General features: G+C 31.5%; 1 protein-coding gene and 1 non-coding gene across 5 annotated transcripts in view; both read right to left on the reverse strand.

Annotated features, from left to right (window-relative positions):
• Positions 1-5,244: 5,244 nt before the first annotated feature.
• LOC123693067 (tyrosine kinase receptor Cad96Ca) overlaps positions 5,245-18,150 on the reverse strand; it is a 67,593-nt gene continuing 54,687 nt past the window's right edge. For all 4 annotated transcript variants that reach the window (XM_045638013.1, XM_045638015.1, XM_045638012.1 and 1 more), the window contains 6 exons: positions 16,326-16,464; positions 13,438-13,589; positions 10,333-10,515; positions 9,179-9,318; positions 8,067-8,208; positions 5,245-7,747 (listed from right to left, as the gene is read on the reverse strand). In XM_045638013.1, coding sequence (XP_045493969.1) covers positions 7,523-7,747; positions 8,067-8,208; positions 9,179-9,318; positions 10,333-10,515; positions 13,438-13,589; positions 16,326-16,464 — 981 coding nt within the window. In that variant the 3' untranslated portion in view covers positions 5,245-7,522. The remainder of the gene's footprint in view (positions 7,748-8,066; positions 8,209-9,178; positions 9,319-10,332; positions 10,516-13,437; positions 13,590-16,325; positions 16,465-18,150) is intronic.
• Positions 12,337-12,412, reverse strand: Trnas-gga. Its single transcript has one exon. It is a non-coding gene; the product is annotated as a tRNA-Ser (tRNA).

An 18,150-nucleotide genomic window follows, 5' to 3' on the forward strand; every position in this document is an offset into this window, starting at 1 on the left:
CGTATTGAATCGATACAACGATAATTGGAGAGTTCCACAATTCCTCCACGATGTCAGATGTGCGTCTGTCAAATAGTTGAATCTATAATATACTTAGGTAGGTACATATAAAATATTCTCAACCCACAATGTTAGTTACCATACTCTTCCGTAACGGCTAGATCGATTCTTATGAAATTTCGTGTGCCGATTGGGTACCAACATCTGTTGTAGAGCAAGGCAGAAGAACATTTGCCGGCACAGCTAGTAATACCTAATAGGTACCACATAATGTGGAAATTTTCGATAAGCTCTGAAGGGAAAGTACTTGAAATACTGAAAGTAACAAATTTTGTCTAAAGGTAATATTCCTTTATTTTTAAAAATAATTACAACTGTTATCAACGATTTTCTAAATTTCACTTGCTTCAAGGGACTAAATAAAAGACTGCTGATAAATAACTACGTCTAAATCATATAATTTAATTATACATAAGCACACTTATTAAATAGGAATGCAATAAGATATTTAAAAAGTTGAATAAAATCCACTGAGAGAAAAAGTAAATTTTATAACAATCGACGCCATTATTTTAATTAAGATCTTTGATGAACATAAATGGATTAAAAAAGAAAGTAGTGTGGCAGAAAGTATTTTATGGCCGATGGATAATGTCTACTGTCAACAACTATTGGAATTACAGCTTCATCTCAAAATTGATATTATAATATCAAACACCTATGTTGTTTTTAAGATCTACCTAGATCGTTTTTGTATTTTAACATAAAATACTTTTGCGCAGAAACTGTTAAAAAGCAGACAAATAATGCAGATGTGAAATAAAATATACTTACAATTTTGCTGAATGTACTAAGTATTAAGCAATACTATGCGTTCATTTTGGAGATATATTGTACCAAAAATAGTAAATGGTAGTAGGTAACACGGTAATTGTGAAGATAGGTAGTGAATTAAAGGTCGCGTAGGTGTCGAACCACGAGCCGAAAAGGGTTACGTTCCAATTCATTAGTTAGGATAAATGCAGGGTAAAGGTCCTCTGGAAAAATTAATCTCCTGTGTAGTGGGTGAAATAAATTATAGATTTTTATTGCCTATGAATCATGATTTCAGGACACAAGTACCTACATTAAATGAATCAAGTCTAATGAACTTTATGGCCTAAATTCTCCTGTCTAGATAAGCGGTTAACTTTTAACTACTTTGTACAGCTATTAGTAAAGCTGTAGATAATCTTTATTATATAGATTCGTTAACATTATTAAAGCTGTAAAGTTGTATACAATTAAAAATTGTTTAAAGTTTTTGTTTGCTAGAGGAAAATAATTAGTTAAATATGAAGTATATCAATACAAACAAGTATTAAAAAATACCATGAATGCTAGATATTGTATTAATTGTACCACATTTAAAGATAAGATGATCCCTGTTTAAATTTTATAAACTTGATATTTTTTTTATCTGCGAAATACAATTTTACAAACCGCTGAACTACACATAAAAATTGAGAAACAAAAATCAACGTAATAATAGATCTCCAGTAACTAGGTAATCTCTATAATATAGATTCGTTAAAGCTATAGAATATAATGGACCTTAGTTAATGTTCCAATTTTACTTCCTTAACGTGTTATCTTTTCCCTAATAATATATTACGTGGACATACAATAGGGTAACGGGTACTAACCTTGGCACCCCCCCAGTGATTGGCACTTTGAGGTTTAACATGCAATTATTATGGTTCGCTGACTAATTACCAAAAATAAAATTTACCAAATAATGCCCCCATTATTTATGGGCAACACTAAATGGTAGTTATGAATTTTAATAACTCGTAACACGGAGAAAAAAATCTTTTCTGTCATGGTTCCGAGCGCAACAACTTTATCGTGATTTTTTAACAAATTTTGCTAATACTGGGTAAGTTTGTAAGTTGTTTTTCTTTGTTACTAGATTAATAAATGATTGGTGTGTTGTTTGTACTTGTTAATGAGTTACAATATTACAGTTTTAAAGCAAAATTTGTCATAAAAATCTGTTGATTATTGAGTTCTTGGGTGCCAATGACTATGAGCCATGTTTTGTATGAGAGTACAGTTTTTTGGCACGGGGGCCAATGAATAGATAACGGTTTAACAATTATCCATGTTAGATTTTGGACTTTTTATGACGTGCATTAAAAGTTCTATTCATAAAAAGCCATATTATGGTGATAGTGAGTCTGCATCCAAATTTTGGCAGGGCCAATTATTGTACTTTTAAGGCGATTGGCAGGGCCAATCATTATACTCGTATGCCAATAATTATACCTACTTTTAATGAGGAGTAGTAGTGATGTGCGCTAACGTTCATGTGATTTATTAGGTAAATAATTATAATAACAATAACAGGCCTAATAGAAAGTAACATTGCCTCCTACGCAGAAGGTCCTGGATTCGATTTCTTCATAACAAAATCATGTTGTGTCTAAGGTGCTATAACATGTAGGTATAATAATATGTAATTAAAAAAAGGTATTTAATTTAGGTAGTAAACACAATGTTGGATGGTGCTGTGTGAATTAAGCCAGATTTTTTTATTATTATTCAATTCAACAAAGATATTCAAGATAAATCATTTTACATCTTGCATTTTTTTCAATCTCTATTAGGAAGAGCGAGAACGTATGAGAGGCGGACCAATCACGAAGCGAGCGGACGCCCATTTTCAATTCGATTCTTTTATCTGCATGGCTTATAACAGTTAATAGATACCTAGCTACTATTTGTTGCAGCATTTTATTATTACAAGCCTATTCCCAACACTATTTGTTCTCCGTCGTATTGATTGGCATACCACGTGTATAATTATTGGCAGTGCCAGTCATTGTACCTTTCACTATGTTAATCACTATACCACCGAGTGCCAATAATAGTGCCCTGGGGACTTTTTCAATATTTGTTTAATTTTATCATGTAAAGTCTTATTAATACAGCTAAATTTTGATTCGAAATGGTTCCTAATATATTTTACAATCAAATGCCATAAAGTGTAGGTCACTAGTATAAACGGTTGATTTTACACAAGCGCTAAAAGTCAGTAAATTGCTTTAGGTGCCAATCATTGTACCTCTTACCCATACATTTTGGTGGTTCCCTGTCATTAAAATAAATTAATACTTATCTATAATTCGGCTAGCTAATATACACAATATTTTAATCACATATCACAATATTTTAATCACAGCTAAAACTATTTACCTACGTCCAGGCGGGATAAAAGTCACAAATAAATAAATTCAATTCTCGAAAAGTACCCTTTACCCAATTTACTGTTTTGCAATGAATTTCAACCACGTTCCACGTTGCTCGGATGAAACTTTATTTATACTCTAAAGTTTTGTATATTGTTACGTGAATTGGAAGTAAATACCTAACATGCTGTGTGAAGTACACTAAAAGCTAACTCAATAATTATTAAGTTATACCCAACACAGAACTAACTCTTTGAATTCTCTAGTAGGCAACACCCATAACCTCTGTTAAGGTCGTATATAGCGACGCAATCTGCTTACCTCCAGCACAGAATAATATCTATTAGTATAGGTAGTAGCTAGCTATCTCCAGGTAGTGCGTATGCTCATTTGCCTCCCTATCTATACATATAATAAATCTGTAGAAGGGTCAATTCTGTACATTGAAAATATTGAAAAAACAAATAGCAGGGGGTGTTACTGGATCGATACCAAGCCCAAATATGTGATTAAAAAAATTTTTGTCTGTCTGTCTGTCTATATGTTCAGGCATCACGTGAAAACTAATGGTTCGATTTCGATGAAACTTGGTATAATTATACATATCCTGGGCATAAAATAGGATACTTTTTATCCCGGAAAAATACGTAGAAAAAAAAATTTTTTTCTTAATTTTTCCGCGCGGACGGAGTCGCGAGCGGAAGCTAGTACAAAATAAAAAAATTCTGATCAATATCACCGATTACATGAATATTGTATCGAGATATTGATACCTGATATAATATGGGACGCCTTGTAACTAATAATAACAATATATTCCATGTTATTATGTATGCACGTAGTGGCAAATACATTTTAATATATAGTCGAGAACTCACATCACTACATAGTATAAAACAAAGTCGCTTTCTCTGTCCCTATGTCCTTTGTATGCTTAAATCTTTAAAACTACGCAACGGATTTTTATGCGGTTTTTTAATAGATAGAGTGATTCAAGAGGAAGGTTTAAGTACCTATATAATTAATTAGGTTTTAGACAAAGCGGGCGAAGCCGCGGGCGGTAAGCTAGTTTTTTATAAATCAATATTTATAAAATCAAGTCACAAGTCACATTTTTTTACACAACCATACACGTCTTGAGTTTAAAGGCAGAGTTAAAAGGATACCTTTTAAGAACAAAGCTTTACCGAAAACATTACTTAAATAGCTCTTTATGAAATAGTTACGTTCACTAAAGTATGTTTACTTATCCATTAAGGACAATGAAAATATACGTTCACGCCAAGATTTAAAGTAAATATTGTCTGAGGCAGGTCTACCAGTACCTAATTGGACACGTGTGAGTTGTAACTCTTGGAATTTCCTCTGCCTAACTTATAAAACTTAAGTTTTTTTGGGCTTCCTCGGTTCTACGCTCACCAGTTATAGTCCCTTTCACTTTTTGTCACTGTTGTTTGCTAAGGTTCCTTAGTTAATTGTTGGCGAAATGCCGAAATAACTAATTTTGGTCCTTTATTCAAATCGATTTCATTTCCATATAAAATATTATCGATTATCGGACACAATTGATACGATTTCAGTAAAGGCAATCTCTACACGTGTCAACAATCGGTATGTCACAGGAATCATCTTAGGTGAGAAGGACTATAATAATTGATTGGACCTGTTGTATCATTGTTAATTTACAATATTATATTGTTAAATTATGTAGGTATCACAGGGTAAATTTTTCCATAATTTTACACAATAAATAATATCGTACAAAATCAATAGTTCTCTCTGTCATATTGTGATAGTAAAATTAGCGATTGTCAGGGAAACGTAATTTTTATCAGAAAAATATCTTTGACAAGATTGTAGATCCTGAAATTATCTACAAAAACGTGTTAATACGTTTATTTATGTATTTCGAACAACTTTACTGATTTTCAGCTTGTTGTGAATTTCTATATCACGGAATGTTCAGATTGACCAGATTATAAATTCTTGTAAGGAAGAGATTAATAAAAAAAAATTCAAACAAAACTTTTATTGAAATTGTGCATACAAAAAATTACATTTTACATCGTCTCCTACAAACTAAATTACAGCAGTATCCTTTATCATTATTACTAAGGACTAGTCGCTACAGCTACATTTATACAAAAATCTCATTTAAATATATAAGCAATACTACATATTATTAATTATTATATTGAATGCCGAAGAGTACTAAAGCATTTCGTTACCAGTAGGTACTTATTTTATTTCAAAATTACATGATACACTATAATACCATCACACTTCTTTTACCTTATATTTATAAGATGTAGTATAAATTACATAAAACATCTTTATATTAATATGGAATGGGTTGTCATACAAGAATACGCAGTTAAGAAAGTTCCTTTCAAGAATCTTGTTATTACATTTGCAAGTACCAATTTGTTGAATGAGTGTTTCATACCAAGTTCTATATATATTTTAATTTATTTATACACACAAGAAACCTACATAAGTCCCATGATTCATGACTTATAGACTGGTCGTTTATAATTTTTCCTTGCAAAATCCCGAAAATCGTGAATGATGTTCATTCACACCATGTTCAACATTTGCCAGCATTGTTTTAGCGTCTATAGTATGATAATTTTTTCCATTGTTTTGATTCTTTTATCTACATATTTAATACTTACTTGTTACTATGTTGAGACAATATTTGTCCTATGTGTATAGTTCTCAACGTAAAATCAGGAAATATTAAAACCAAACACTGTCTCATTGTTATCTCAGACAATGGAAGGCTTGTTACTTTGATTTTCCTTATAAGATCATATAAAATCTACGGCAAATCTGCGCATTTATAGATGTCTCACGTTCTTCATAACGTAATTTCATCGGAGTAATAATAAGAACGTATTCAATGAATTTCCTTTACTTTCTGATTTCATTGTAAATCGACACATTTATTAGAACACAAAATCTTTAGCTTTAAAAGCTATTTTCCGAGAAATATTAAAGTAACGGTTGATGTTTTGATTGTATATTTTTATCTTTTAATAATTTTCATGTAATTAATTGATATAATTGTGGAATAAAACGTTCAATTAAGGAAATACTTACCTTAATTTTCTACTAAAAATGATTTTGCTTGGAACGGGGTTATTATAGTCATAATATTATTAATTAAGAAATAAAGAAAGAAATAAATATTAATTTACATATTTAAATCATAATGACCACGTTTAAGCTTTTTGTTATTGCAAACATGTCTATTTCCAAATTTTATTAATACTTTATTCAATGAATTTTCAATTGATACATAAAAAAAATATTTACAAATTATGAATATTGCACATCAATTTAAGCCGATTGTTCCTCTTAATCATAAATAATAATAAGAGTATTATAAATATTATATACAAAAGAACATTTTCCAACGCATCTTGGATTAGAACTTTTGTTGTTTTTCTTTGAAAATAGCTTGAAAATAGTACTCTACTCTTTTAGATGAAACAGACAAACTATTTACGATTAAATTTATTACGTATTTCATATTTTTTATACCCAATATGCGCTAAGAATAACATTTTTTAACATAAACAATAAAAGACAAGTAAATATAACAAATAAGATATTATATTAACGAAATTTAAATACTATTTCGTTAAGGATAAAATTGATTAATTATTTAATTTTAACATGATACTAGCATGAAATCAAACGATAAAAAGATAAATATTAGCCAGTACCTAATAATAATGAGGATAGCAAAAAAACAATAGCAGACAGTAGCTAAGTACATCGTTATTATACTAATATTAGGTCCTCTTCATAAGAGGTACCTAATATAACGTTTAACTACCTACTAATATTTTGCATTAAAAACTGCACCTTATTCTACGTTACAATCTATAATATATACCATTGTGAACAATACAATAATGCTTTTAAGACTATGTTTGACAATCGAATCATTACTACTAGCCTATATTTGTTCCTTCCGTAGAAAATCTTTTGTTTGAGAAAGTTAAGGCCATCAAGACTGTCTATTTGGAGAGGCTGGAAGTGGTCACATGTCGAATTATAACAATATTAATTCTTAATTCTTATTACAGTTTCTCGCCGTCAAAATATTAAAATTATAATCAGGGAACCACTCCAGCCAATATAAAAAGTCCATTACAAGGCACAATGGATGCTCGAACATTGCCATGAACACAGACCGAAGGTTTAAGCTATCAGACTGACCAAATTCGACCTTGAAGATATTCGGATTAAAAAAAAATATTAATTCCTAAATCTACTTCTAACTACAGTTTCTCCCCATCCAAATGCTGTACATTATAATACGAATGGTCAGGGAACCGCTCCAGCTCGATATAGTCCATTTCAGTGCACAATAGGCGCTCAAGCATCGAAACAATTTCCTTGAACTCGGGCCGGGAAGCCGGTTCCGCTTCCCAACAATAGTACATAATGTTGTACAGTTCGCGCCGGCAGTGTTCCGGCTTCTCCAAACGGTGACCATCCCGGACCTGTGGAAGAGTCAAGATGAATAATCCGGAAAATTTTAAGAAAAAGACTTTTCTGGTGCAAGTAATGAAGTGGTAAGTAGAAATACTATGGTGTTATTACAGTAAAATTTAAGTGCTTTTGTATTCTTAGATTTGTAAGCATGAAAGAGACTTATATGATAAATAAATAAAGAAATTGGGACCAAATTAACCATCAAACACCAGGTTAGTTGACCAGAATTTAAGAAGATCTATCACGTAAGTTAAATTGGTATTTTTTAAATTAAGTATATACCATAACAAAATAATTGTAAGACTGGTTCATCAAAAGTATCCTTACCTTTTTCATGACGTCACCAGCTGACAGACCAGGGTATGGAGTGGAGCCCAGCGTCACAATCTCCCACAGCAAAACCCCAAAACTCCAAACATCAGATTTCACACTAAATATATCATCATACAAGGATTCGGGCGCCATCCATCTAAAATTAAAAACAAATTGTAAATGAATTAAGCTGTTACTCCCAGTAATTATAGCTGGTTCGCAAAACCGGGCTTTATTTTGTAGGTCACAGGGCGAGTGATATAAATAGCCGAGCAATTTTTCGAGTGATGTATGTCGAAAAAGTTTTAATAACTTATATTCACGATGCTTTTAAGTTTGGCTTAAACTATATAAGTTTTAGAAATACGATTGTAAATTACTCAAGAAAAACCTTCGACAAGCAAATTATTTACACAAAAATACAATAAAATATTATTTTAAACTAACTAAACTAATGTTTCACTTAGAACTTTCAGGATATAAAATATTATCAAACACAACTCCTTCTTATCTACATAGATTTATGAGTTTTATTTCATCTACGTCTTCATCTAACGTCCTAATGACCACTCCTTTACCTTTGCTAAATTTAAAGGAAACCATTTAGCCTGTAAAATATTCAAGTACTCAAACGTATAAACACCTATTTTCCTTCACAAATGTAAATTGCATCGTGTTACAGAGGCATAAGCGAGAATTTCAACTTGCCGCAGGCTACGACCGTTTCAGTCAACCATGTGTTAGTAACCGATTGATCCAATGAGATGCCACAAATTCATGTTACGTAATGATAGTTAGTGTGCGTATTTTCAAATACAAAACTGTAAATCTATATCTACTAATATTATAAAGCTGAGTTTGTTTGTTAATCTCTTATTTTTACTACCTATACTTGAAATTAATGGTCTTTATCATGTACCCATCGTCCATGCTTTGCTTGGGCGATTCTTAAAAAATACCCTGTGCGTTACTTATCTATGTTATCAAAAACCAATCGATTTAACATGTAACAAAAACATACTTAACTACAAACTTTTTATTTTTAACAAACATTCAGCCCTATCTTAAATGCTATCATATTGAGAACCTCCTCCTTTTTAAGGTCGGTTAAAAATTAAGAAACATACCTGATTGGCAACCGCCCATCGCTTTTCCGTTCATACACGTGGGTGCCCGCGACGTCTCTCGCGAAACCAAAGTCCGCTACTTTACACGTCCTCTCTTCTGTTATTAAAATGTTTCGCGCAGCTAAATCCCGGTGTATTATCTATAAGAAAATTATATTTCTATTAATATTATTAGTTTTAATTAGTTTGCTTATAAATATTTCAATTGAATTAAAGACTAGAATAATCAATCATTCCAATCATTGACATGACAAAAGAAGTTCGAATCTCGCGCCATGATTTAATTTACTCTATTCGACGACACCTGACCAATAAATCATCATATTTTTTATTATCTTTAGAGGCAAGCTGATGTCTGGAATGTGTAATTTTTTTCATGTTTTATCCTATTAGGCAATGGTTGATTGCATTATGAAATTGCACACAAACTACATTCAGGGTGTAAAATGAATTATCTGTACGGTTTTATTTACATTGCTATCTTGAAAGCATTCTATAGTAAAGTTAAATTAACTTGACGATTTCTGGTTAAAGTTTAATGAACTTGTATTTGCTGAAGTCACTGGTGGTTCTTTGTGCTCTAAAATGCTATAGTTAGAAAACTAACTGACAAAGAGATCGTCTTTAATTAAGATACCGAGCCATGTTCTAAAAATCAGTAGGGTATGAAAATTCGATTAGATAGTAGGTAGTTTTAGTACAAAAATAATCTTATAACTTTAATATTAAATCTTGTTATAATTTCAGCGCTATTGGAATCCATGAATCATGTTTTGCTTTAGTAGATTTAATTAAATCGCAATTCCTTGCAGTATAATATTAGATTATGCTTATTGTATTTAATAGATGTAATGAAAGTATCAGAGAAACAAATATGACTCCGAAGCTGAAGGCGGAATGATATGTAAAACATTTATTGAAGTGAAGCTTCTTTATCGGGGTTGGAAAAAAATTTAGTGTAACATTTTCGTTACGCGTGACATTTTTCCGTTACGCGCCATCTTTTTCTTATCCCTACCACGCGTGATTCGACGTATTTCTGTAAAGTTGCATATAGTAAATTATTTTTTTAAAAATAAGGTCATAGAGAAGTTCCACTTCTTACGTGTGTACACTAGTACACACACACATTTATTTATTTATTTTAAACTTACCCCTTTAGCGCTAAGGAAATCCATGCCTCTCGCGACTTGGAAGGCGAAATGCGTGAGATCCCGCGACGTAAGGAAGAGGCTACCACCATGCGTGTTGCCATAGTGACGCTCTGCTCGGGAGTCGCGCAGGAACTGCTGCAGCTTGCCCAGACTGACGAACTCCATTATCACTAGTGTAGGTTCCTGTAAGATGGGTCATATGATAACTGTAGGTACAGAACTGAACAAGGGAACCATGATGGAAATGAATGGAAAAATGACAGCGATTTCGCCACACTGGATATACCATACTACAATACTGCTTTTAGACATCGTAGTATGGAGTAGATACCTACTAAAGGCTGATCATCTATGATGAAGAAGTAGAGAAATGGCGTAATTTACAAATCGGGTCTATGCCTCCATACTTACAAAATGAGAAGGGACTTCATAATATACGGACCTTAAACCTATTGCCACTTTTTGTTTTAAATTAATTTATATATACTTAGCAAACTGTGTCAAATACTATCCTACTCAAATAATGAGAAAAGAAGCAAATGTCAAAAGTTATTGCGGAAATTGTAAACTCATACGTGTAATATGTAAGGTGTACAACTACAACAACTAAAGGGTCAACTCTTCAGACATTTGTATTAAACTTTCTGTTTAGTTAAAATGTCATGAAATTCGTTGTTCCATGATTTATTTATCATGAAACAACGAATTAGATGACACCTAAAACCAAAGCTTAATTAGTGTTGGAACGTGGAGCAAAATCCCTTGTTGAAACTTTTCAACTGTATGCACATGTACGTAGTATATATCTGTCAACTGTGATATTATTATCGTGATTAATACACACACACACTAGAATTAACGATAATTAGTAGAAAAATTTTGTCAATATGGGCAATAAAATCCAATCTAAAAGATCTTATAACCAAAGCTATTCAACATTTTTTCTCGACATTATTACCTAATATTCCGTTAAATCCCATACAATAAAACGGTATAATCGTTTGGAGGATATAAAACTTTTTACGTAAATACATATTACGTAAAACTAATAACATTTTTCCATGAAGCATGCTAATAGAAATATTGTACACAATGCTCCTGCCTTCGATACGCTTTTCTTCGACCTTTCGGGTTTAACAGCAAAATTTATCTACTAGGAAATACTCGGAGCATTGGTAAGTTAACAATAGCAAAACTTTATACACGGGCTTTCATATTATCTTACGTTATTGATACAGTATTGTCAGTAATATCGCTTGCTAATACTCAGTGGAATCCATTCAAAATATCCATTAAAGCCAGTGTGATTATGTGTTAATCAAATATTAGTCTGCGTTAATTTCATATTGGGTATTTTTAGTTTATTTGACATTTTGGGAGATTACTCTATAATTTTTTCCTTCTTTTAAGTTAATTTTATACATATACAGGGACAATGAAGTATAATAAATTAAAAGGGATTATCGCAAGTACATATACGAATCTATTATTTATTTAGTTTGAAGGAACGTCGTGTCACGTGTGGAACCACCAATAATAAAACTACATACCTAGTGTATACCTAGCCCTTAAAATGCATAATTTTTACCGAAAAATTACATCAGCTTATAATGAAAGTAAAATTATGTTCGTTAAAGTTTAAAGAATTTAATGATAGGTAGTAGATGTATTTATTATGTTCTGTCTCTCGTGGAAATGACGAAAATACTTAAAAAGCTCTTCACAATTTTACAAGGTACAAAATAAGAAAACGAATCCGGTACAAAAAATAATAGAATCCGGTGAAATACTTGCAATTGTCTCACATAATTGTCCATGAAATTGATCACTATTAATACGCTTGAGCTGTGTTAAAATAAATCCGGTCAAGGAAATGTAGAAATCGGTATTGTATTTCGTTTAATAAAATAGTTTACTGACTTATTCTTTAAATTTATATTTTTTGGTTTTTATGGCATTCAAATGCTTTATAAATATAAATTTATAAAGAATAGAAAAAATTCGATCACGAGGCGGGACTTGAACCCGCATCCTTCGCGCCATTCCGGGGCGGATGCCTTACCAACTCAGCCACTCGTGACCCGCCTGAGCAATCGAATTTATTCTATCCTTTCAGTTTTATGTGTCTTAACTCTTAAGTCAAGTCCCGCCTCGTGATCGAATTTTTTCTATCTCTTCTCTAATATATAAAAATCAATGCCACTTTTCGTTGTAATTCCATAACTCGAGAACGGCTGAACCGATTTCGATAATTCTTTTTTTATTATATTCCTTGAAGTACGAGGATGGTTCTTATGTAGAGAAAACGTTAATATGTACCACGGGCGAAGCCGGGGCGGACCGCTAGTTCTTTATAAATTTATAATTCTTTAAACTTTATATAAAAAACTAGCGGTCCGCCCCGGCTTCGCCCGTGGTACATATTAACGTTTTCTCTACATAAGAACCATCCTCGTACTTCAAGGAATATAATAAAAAAAGAATTATCGAAATCGGTTCAGCCGTTCTCGAGTTATGGAATTACAACGAAAAGTGGCATTGATTTTTATATATTAGAAGATATGTAGTTTACTGACTCTAAACTTTCTTTCAAGTAACAAATATTGGTTTTTATTTTACAATTACACACACAACCGATATTAGATTGATAATAATAACAAAAATTTGGAATTATTATTAACTACACTGACTGAAACTGCCAGGAATTAAATGTTTGAGTATATTTAAACCAATTATTGCTTCCATTACCAACAAACGTTATCTAGTTACAATCATCAAAATACTTTATTGTGTCCCATTCAAAAAGATTTGAAAGATAAACAAATGGTACAAGTTGTGAAAGTAAGATATATTTAAAATGTACAAACTAAGTTATGATACCACATATCTATACTAATATTATAAAGCTGAAGAGTTTGTTTGTTTGTTTGAACGCGCTAATCTCGGGAACTACTGGTTCGATTTGAAAAATTCTTTCGGTGTTAGATAGGTAGCCCATTTATCGAGGAAGGTTATAGGCTATAATATATTATCACGCTGCGACCAACAGGGGTGGAACCACGGGGGTGAAACCGCGCGGAGCAGCTAGTTATAAATAAAGTATACCTTCTCCGTGCAGCATCCGACGAGTCTAACAACGTTGGGATGCGTCCCTAACGTCTTCATTACAGCTAGCTCCTGTATCAGGTCGGTTTTTTCCTTCTCTGAAGCATTTCCTTTTAAAGTCTTCACTGCTACCGTTTGCTCCCCTTTTTTACCTGAGAATGAAGTGACATTTTAATATTAATACGGGCTCGTTAAAGTATTGAGGTGGAAATCGTATAAAGAATACCTACTTGGTAAGTAGTAGAATACATAATTTAATATTGAAGTTCCAGAGAAAAATAAAATAGTGCCTACTTAACTATTTATCGTTTTTTACAGAAAACCTGTTACAGAGTTTCATGTTCTTTAAATATTGTGCTAATGCATTTGATAAAATAAAAATAAATAAATACATTAAAATAATTCAATTGAATTTGAATGCATTATGTCCCTTTGGAGTGGATATTGTTATTTGTATATATAAATTATATAAATATGTGAATGCAAATGTAAACACAATATTTATTTATTTTATTTATAAATATTACCTACATAGCTACATATATTATGTAACTGGACCTGGGAATATGAATTGAGGTTATCACAATAAATATAGTAGAGCCATTTTAATAGGCAACATTTGACAGTTCAACAAAATTCAACAACGTAACCTAGTAACGACGACATAGAATAATATGATATTTCGTTTTGTTAGAACTGCACATTTGCTTAACTTTTTTCAATTACAATTACATATAATTATAATAATAATGACCGATACAAGTAATTTTAAGATTTCATTTTACTGATAAATCATCCTAAACATAATAAACAATTTCTGAATTGAAGAACTGACGTCGCTACAATTTTGTGTCAATAAACCTTTTTTCTTTTTAAATACTAGAGACGTTACTCTAAAAATCGAAATCTGACATCTAGAATCGAATGCATTGATTACTTGTGAATAAAAATCATCATAAATTAATAAATTCGATTGACAAATGTTTCAAAACCGTATCGATTAATACACTTCAATCGATGTTTTTAAGCAGGTTACCTCTCTTCGAAAATAAAATTGATAGACGTCAAATGTTGCGTATTAAATTGGCTCGACTATAGTTTACTTTCAGTAAAATGACTTTAGTCATAACATTGAAAAATTGTTTACGATATATTTTGACAAATGCTATCCACAGTCAAAGAGAAGCGTGAATCACAAAAAAGTTATCGATAAACCTAAATTTGAATTTATTGTTATTTTAAGGTTATTTTGTTATTGTACACGAAGGCATATTATGTAAAGTCAACCAAGTAAAAATTTTCGAATTATGCAGTTATTTACAAGGAAGTGTTGAGACAAATATAGATAGATATTTAACTCACGATGTAGACGTAAAATGAAAACGAAGGCAAAGCATGGCCCGTATATTTGTATTTAAGTACATACAAAATGAATGTAATTGCGACACAAGGAATACTTAGAAACGAGACGCAGGTGAGAAATTTTACGCTTTTCTATTCCAGTAACTACTTATTTATTTACTTACTGCATAATTTGTTTTATTGCGTCTGTCGGTGCTATATCTTAATAAAATGTATTATTTATTCGAGAATTCATTCATTTTAGAATAGAGAATGTGTTTAATTTCTGATGAACCATTTTTATTGAAGTTAATTGTTCTCTATTCTATCACACGCCTCTTCTACGTGATTTGTATGAAGCTGTTTTACAAAGTCGTAGAAGCGACGCGGATGTCGAAATGATATTAATTATAATATTTAATTATTCAGCATAAATATGACATGTTTTGTTTGAGGGATATTTGTTTGTTGTTATAAGGGCTTCATTTTATTTTTTCTTTACGTTTCAAATTAATTTACCTACTTAAAAGAATGCAAGTACAACTAATATCTACGTAAGAACGCTGTTACAGATTAATATTGTTAATATGTATTATGATAAAAATCAATTTGCTGTATTGTACACAGCTGATATGCCATATAACGACAAAAAATAACAGTTGTTTACAACTCTAACAAATATAGGAGGGATTTGTTAGCAACGTGTGTTATTCTTTCAACTATGATGTTTTTAAATGAAGTTTTTTATGTTTTTTGTATTCGTGTATGAAAAAGTACCTGAAAGTAGCATTGTTTGTGTAAATAAAAACATTTGTACCTTAAAATGTTTACTGTTTAGTAATCCATGTACGTTCAAAACAATATAAGTACCGTACCTAATGGAAAGTCGTGTTTATTGTTTTTGATTATTTGTTCTTTATTTATGTATTCGTGTGATAAATGAATTTTCGCAATATTAAAATGCGCTACTGTTTGAGTTTAAATAGCCGAGTCGTGTCTCGCCTATTATTTCTTTTATTACTTAAATATAACAAGATGTACAGATAATATAGGTAGGTATGCAATATGTTTAAAAATCCATATTATAAACCTCAAGTCAAGAAGAAGCTGAATTTATATTTTTTTGGTTTTATGGCATTCAAATGCTTTATAAATATAAATTTATAAAGAATAGAAAAAATTCCAAAAATATAAATTCAACAAAAATGGTCGTGTTCCATCGTTACAATATTGTGAACTACAATACTTACATACAATACTATATTGTAATTGTGAACTACAATATGAAGCACTGAAAAGTGCTTCATATTGGTTGAGATGGTTGTTAATCATCTCAATAGATGGCCCTCAAGACACATAAAACTGAAGGAATAGAATAAATTCGATTACTCTGGCGGGTCACGAGTGGCTGAGTTGGTCAGGCGGGGCGGATGCCCCGGAATGGCGCGAAAGGATGCGGGTTCGAGTCCCGCCTCGTGATCGAATTTTTTCTATTCTTTATAAATTTATACTAGTAGAAGCTTCTAGAAGTTTCCATGGTAACTCACCATCAATATCAATCGCCTGGGCCCTCCAGACCTGTCCAAACGCGCCCTCCCCCACTATGTTGAAGATCTTCAGTCGATGCCGCGGGAACTCCCACTCGTCGCGGGGTTCCTCTTTGCTTATTGTTGTTTCTTCTGATATCTGAAAGAAAACTGGCTGTGTATCATGTTCTTAAACAACTTTTTTAGATAGATATATTTTGTCCGTGATATTTTATACAACGCTATCTTGTGACAAATTAAGTAGTAAGTAGTAAGTAAACCTTCTATGATATTAAGGTAATTGATTATTATTTTTATAAATAAGCATCTAAAAGTTATTAAAACGCAATATTCAACTCATATTATGTTTCTGATAGTAGGAATATTATTATTATGAAAGTTAAGTCTCTAGCTACTGCGATAATTAGGTAGGTACTTATAGAAAACTTTTAAAGTAAATTTTCTATCAATTGACTGTCAGAGTCAAATTATTTTGAATAAGTGTAAGCCGATTAAGCGATTAAATTAGAAAGTATTTATTAAGTAAAGGAAAGTAATTAATCAACCATTTCAAGTTGATCTTTTAGGTGTGAGGAATTAATTTTAGATAAGATTTTAATTCTAGTATTAAAGCTACTTATCTTTTTATTATTGAAAGAAATCTTGTACGTAAAAATTAAAAATATATGCTTAAAATACAATAATTAAATACACGATTGTGTGTGTTTAGGAAGAAAAAAATGTCTAGAAAAAAAACACAACAGGTAACACGTACATACCTACGTATTTCATTATAGACTTTTTAAAAGTAAGTTCATACATAGTTCTGAGTAAAAAAACGCTTACGGATTTTTAATGAATTGGTCCTTTCGAGACCACTTTGAATTGCTTTTTTCTTTTTATTTTTCTTATCACATCAATATTCACAAATATACCTACAAGGAATGCCTTCTGATATCACTTTATTAGTCACAAAATACATTTCACTTCTATTTAACAAAAACGCATAATTTAATAATATCGGTTAAACTGTAACTAACAGTTTGGTCTATATGCCGAACGAATTGTCATACAATGGAGGGGTCTTTTTAAACTGGTCGGTTAACGGCAACGGCACTATTTACATTATACATTTATTTCCATGTCAGTCCATATAATTGCTACGCTATTGCTATTGAATGCAAAACCCTCATTTAAGTGATACAAAGGAACAATAGTTGTCGTTTGCATGGCGCGAAATGTATTTAAAACTACGAGTACATTCCTACGCAGGTATAGCGTGGATAATTTTAATAGTTTTCTTTCGTTTATTTTAGCGGAATTTCCTTTCGTTGAAATTTCTTTAGTTAGATTCATAAGTTACTCCATGTAGTCAGTACATACCTACTGCACGTTAGGTATTGTACGAAATTAAGTATTTTTATGCGTTTTCTATCCATGTCCTTCTTAACAAATTATAAATTGGCTACGTTGCAAACCCAGGCATTTATATAAATATTTCTGCGAAAACCAGCATCGTCTGTTTAAATTACCTACCTATGTCTATTTATTTAAACAATGTTGGTTGGTGTGTCCCTTAAGACACATAAAACTGAAAGGATAGAATAAATTCGATTGCTCAGGCGGGTCACGAGTGGCTGAGTTGGTTAGGCATCCCCCCGGAATAGCGCGAAGGATGCGGGTTCGAGTCCCGCCTCGTGATCGAATTTTTTCTATTCTTTATAAATTTATAATGTTGGAAAAAGCAAATATTGTTGCTGCTGCTGCATCAATGTTAAACAAGCTGAATTCATTTACATGAACAACCATTATTTAATACAATTAAATAAACGTTAAAATACGTGTC

This window comes from Colias croceus, chromosome 7, assembly GCF_905220415.1.
Source record: "Colias croceus chromosome 7, ilColCroc2.1".
Taxonomy (NCBI): Eukaryota; Metazoa; Arthropoda; class Insecta; order Lepidoptera; family Pieridae; genus Colias; species Colias croceus.